This window comes from Borostomias antarcticus (assembly GCF_949987555.1).
Source record: "Borostomias antarcticus genome assembly, chromosome: 13".
NCBI classification, from domain to species: Eukaryota; Metazoa; Chordata; class Actinopteri; order Stomiiformes; family Stomiidae; genus Borostomias; species Borostomias antarcticus.
The window spans coordinates 11,872,169-11,876,569 of NC_140246.1; the positions used below are offsets into that span (position 1 = coordinate 11,872,169).

Sequence of the window (4,401 nt, forward strand, 5' to 3'; positions counted from 1 at the left end):
TACCGGACCTGTAAATTAAAGTCATGCCTTCTACAGTAGTTCATATGTAATTACGTGTTAACGGACCTGTAAATTAAAGCCAGGTGTTCTACAGTAGTTCAAATGTAACTACTTGTTACCGGACCTGTAAATTCGAGTCAGGTGTTCTACAGTAGTTCATATGTAATTACCTGTTACCGGACCTGTAAATTAAAGCCATGCTCTTTTCTTAAGTTCTACAGTAGTTCACATGTAATTATATTTTTTATTTTTATATTTTTGCACGGTCTACAAATCATACTCTGTGGCAAGGTTTATTTTCTTTATTAGCAAATTGTACAATCAAGAAGAACAGTAGCATACATTCCATAAACACCAGACAGGGTAGCCTAATCTCAGTTTCGACAACGGAGTTTGGATACTTGATTCTGATTGGCTAGCAGCCGCTAGCTAAATACTAACCCACGGCTGCGACCGCATAACAATTAGTATTAATGCGCCGTCAATCTCATTGACGAGGCCATTGAAAAACCAAGCGGTAGGCTATGCTTTGCGTAGCAACCACTCGCAGCAACCTCGCCTTTTTCGTATCCTTTTACAATAACGCACTCATCAGTTCGACTCCAACACTTCCACACCCCTACCAGCAAAAACGAGTGCTCTGGAGAACTGTTTTAATAACTGCAGCATAGCTGGAAATATTCTAATAAACGCGAACCACTTGATTTTTCAATGGCCTCGTCAATGAGATTGACGGCACATTAATACTATTTGTTATGCGGTCGCAGCCGTGGGTTGCAGAGTATTTTACCACGGCTGCTAGCCAATCAGAATCAAGTATCCAAATTCTCTGTTGTAGAATTAAGCAATTGACCACGATAGGCAGTGGGTTACAGGGGATTTTACCACAGCTACGGGGCATTGTTAGGCCCGACGCGATAGTAGAGGGCCTAAAACCCCCGTAGCTGTGGTAAAATCCCCTGTAACCCACTGCCTCGAGTGGTCAATTGCTTCTCTACAACGGTTACTACATATATATATTCACAAAAAACACTCAGTAGTAACATTCAATAATTTATTTACCGATCATTCTTATCATTTTAGTATTTACAAAATCTTCCGCGATAGGCTATAGTTCTGAATTAAATGGTTGCCAGGCAACATAGGCTATCTCGCCTATTTGGGTTGGCCTTGTTCACATAAGCCATAAGGCATAATTCGGGTTGTTCACGTTTATTTGAATATTTCCAGCTATGGTGCAGTTATTAAAACAGTTCTCCAGAGCACTCGTTTTTGCTGGTAGGGGTGTGGAAGTGTTGGAGTCGGACTGATGAGTGCGTTTTTGTAATAGGATACGAAAAAGGCGAGGTTGCTGCGAGTGGTTGCTACGCAAAGCATAGCCTACCGCTTGATTTTATCAATGGCCTCGTCAATGAGATTGACGGCACATTAATACTAATTGTTACGCGGTCGTAACCGTGTTACTGCTAGCCAATCAGAATCAAGTATCCAAACTTTCCGTTGTAGAAACTGAGACTAGGCTACCCTGTCTGGTGTTTATGGAATGTATGCTACTGTTCTTTTTGATTGTACAATTTGCTAATAAAGAAAATAAACCTTGCCACAGAGTATGATTGTAGACTGTGCAATTAGAAAAATATAATTACATGTGAACTACTGTAGAATTTAAGAAAAGAGCATGGCTTTAATTTACAGGTCCGGTAACAAGTAGTTACATTTGAACTACAGTATAACACCTGGCTTTAATTTACAGGTCCGTTAACACGTAATAACATGTGAACTACTGTAGAACACCTGACTTTAATTTACAGGTCCGGTAACACGTCATTACATATGAACTACTGTAGAACACCTGACTTTAATTTACAGGTCCGGTAACAAGTAATTACATGTGAACTACTGTAGAATGTCTGACTTTAATTTACAGGTCCGGTAACACGTGAACTATTGTAGAACTGTAGAACAGAGATAAAAAAGTAAATTATAAAATAGTTCAACCATTGTTATGAAATAGTTCTACGTTGTTACAAAATAATTTATGTTGTTACAAAATAGTTCATACGTTGTTAGGGACCTGTAATTTAAAGGGTTACCAAACTATTGATATATAAATCAATAGTTTGTAAGTGATGCACAGCAGAGTCAATACAATTTAAATTCTAAAATGACCCCCCCCAAATATAAAACAAAAGGCTTCTTATAATCAATAGTTTGCAGAGAGTTATATCACTGCTATTTATATTTACATTCACATTGATACACAGCTTCATGGTTCGGCTACATTGCTACTTTGTTTACTTTCACTGCTCTCACAAAAGTCAATTTTGATTTTGATTTGATGCCTACAGTATAATGTCTGAGTTATAGTCTGCCAGAAGCCCATAGTTCATTGCTGTGATAAACAGTGAAAAAGTAAACAGAGTAATGCCTCTCCAGATCTCTTCTACAGAACAATGAGTTCAGAGGATGATGATTCTAGAATCTTCAGGGTGATGATGTGTTTAATTGCTCTTTTGAACCATGGATAAAAGAAAGCATATATAAGAGGGTTGAGACAAGAATTCAACTGCATAAGCCAAGTGAGGTAGAACTGAGATGGGGACTCTGGAGAGTAAGCTGTACAGAAATATGGTGTGAAACAGAGAAGATAAATGAAAACAACTATGCCAAGAGTTCTTGCTGCCTTTCTCTCAGATTTCCTTGTCTTTTCCAAAGCAGTCTCGGCAAACACTCTGGCTCGTAGGCTCTGTGCCTGGGAGATTGCTACCACAAATATTTTTGTATAGAGAACTATGATGACACTGCAAGGGCCAACAAAGGTGACCACTATGTCAACGATACCATAGCTAGTTATATAGACAACAAAACATTCTCCATGACACTTGTTGAATCCAAACGGGTTACTTATGTGTTCAAACAGAAGCCAAGCGTTATATATGAGAGAACATGCCCAGCTCAGCGTAATGTGCATATATGTTTTGCTCAATGTAATCATGGAGGGATACTGGAGAGGGTCACACACAGCAATGTAGCGGTCTACAGATATGAGCACCAGGTTTCCCAGAGAGGCAGAGGTGAGAACAAAGGCAACGTAGGGAAACAAAGCACACATCAGCCTGCCTAGGTACCAGCAGGAATCCACAGTGCGGATAGTCTCAAATGGCATGACCAGCAGGCCCACCAGGAAGTCAGACAAGGCCAGAGAGAAGATGAGAGCGTTGGTGGAGGTGTGGAGCTGCCTGAAGTGGCAGATGGAGATGAGGACCAGCAGGTTGAGCAGTACCGTCAGCAGAGACACAGAAGAGAACAGGGTGTAGATGAGGATGGACTCAGACCTGGAGCGAAACTTCCTCCTGCAGGAGAAGTTGACTAAGGGGAAGCAGTCCTGCTGCTCCATTCTCAGCTCCTCTCCTGGCAGGAACTCCATGGAGTGAGTGACAAGAGAGAGTGGGAGAGAGAGAGAAAGGGAGATATACTTCAACAGAGAGAGAGAGTCTGAGGTGGAGGTAAGAGATGAGGAGTCTTCAGCTCTCCCATCTATCCGAGTAACATGCCCACAACTGCTATATATATATCTTTGAGGAACAGACATCCCACCCTCTCTCCCTGTCCCTCCTCTTCCCCAATCCCTAAGTGCCTCCTCCTCTCACTTGTCTCTTCCCCCTACTCACTTTTTTCCTTTTGAAGTTTACACTTGGCCTGATAGCTAATTAGCTAATGCTATTAGATTTGCTATGCAGTTTTCTAGTAGACTAAACTAAGCTGATCAAGTTAACGTTAACTATACAAGCCCCTGCTGAAATAAGACTGCCCCCGTAATTCAGGATCGCAAAAGCTGATGATGACAAACTTTTCAGAGTAGTCCTCAAATGCAAGTATAGCAAATTGGTTTAATGTCAGACTTTGCTAACCTGATGCAGAGAGAACATATCTGCTTCCTGTTTACCAGTGGCCGCAGAGTGCTTTAAGATACAATGCTTGTGAGTTTGAGCCCCCGAGCCACCTTAAACCCCAATTTAATGCAATATCTTTGTATTCGTAATAGGCCCCAGAATAGGCCCCAGAAATAATACTGCAACTTTTGGAAAATAATTTATTTACATTTAGGTTTATGACATTAAAGGTATAATATGTAATATGTGGATTAAAATAAACATTTTTTCAAAAATAATACATCCATAGGGCTTTGCGAAGGCTGCAGAGTAAAAGTATTGCTTTTCCATAAATAAATAAAAAAATGTCTGAAATTATTACATTATGAAATGTTGACAGCCCGACGTTGACACTTTTGATATTATAACAGCCAATAGTATTACAGCGTTGGTACTGCGCGCTGGGTTGCCAGGTACTATTCTAGCTTTACCACTGTGAGATTAGCAGTAGCCAGCTAATGTTATACTT

The 4,401-nt window shown here is 40.4% G+C and overlaps 1 protein-coding gene across 1 annotated transcript; it reads right to left on the reverse strand.

The window, feature by feature from the left end:
• Window positions 1-1,921: 1,921 nt before the first annotated feature.
• On the reverse strand, window positions 1,922-3,427 carry LOC311316838 (trace amine-associated receptor 13c-like; the record flags this gene model as incomplete). Its single annotated transcript, XM_084447773.1, has 2 exons — window positions 1,922-1,955; window positions 2,730-3,427. The coding sequence occupies 2 exons, from the start codon at window positions 3,425-3,427 to the stop codon at window positions 1,922-1,924; spliced, it is 732 nt and encodes a 243-aa protein (XP_084303899.1).
• Between the last annotated feature and the right edge of the window lie 974 nt (window positions 3,428-4,401).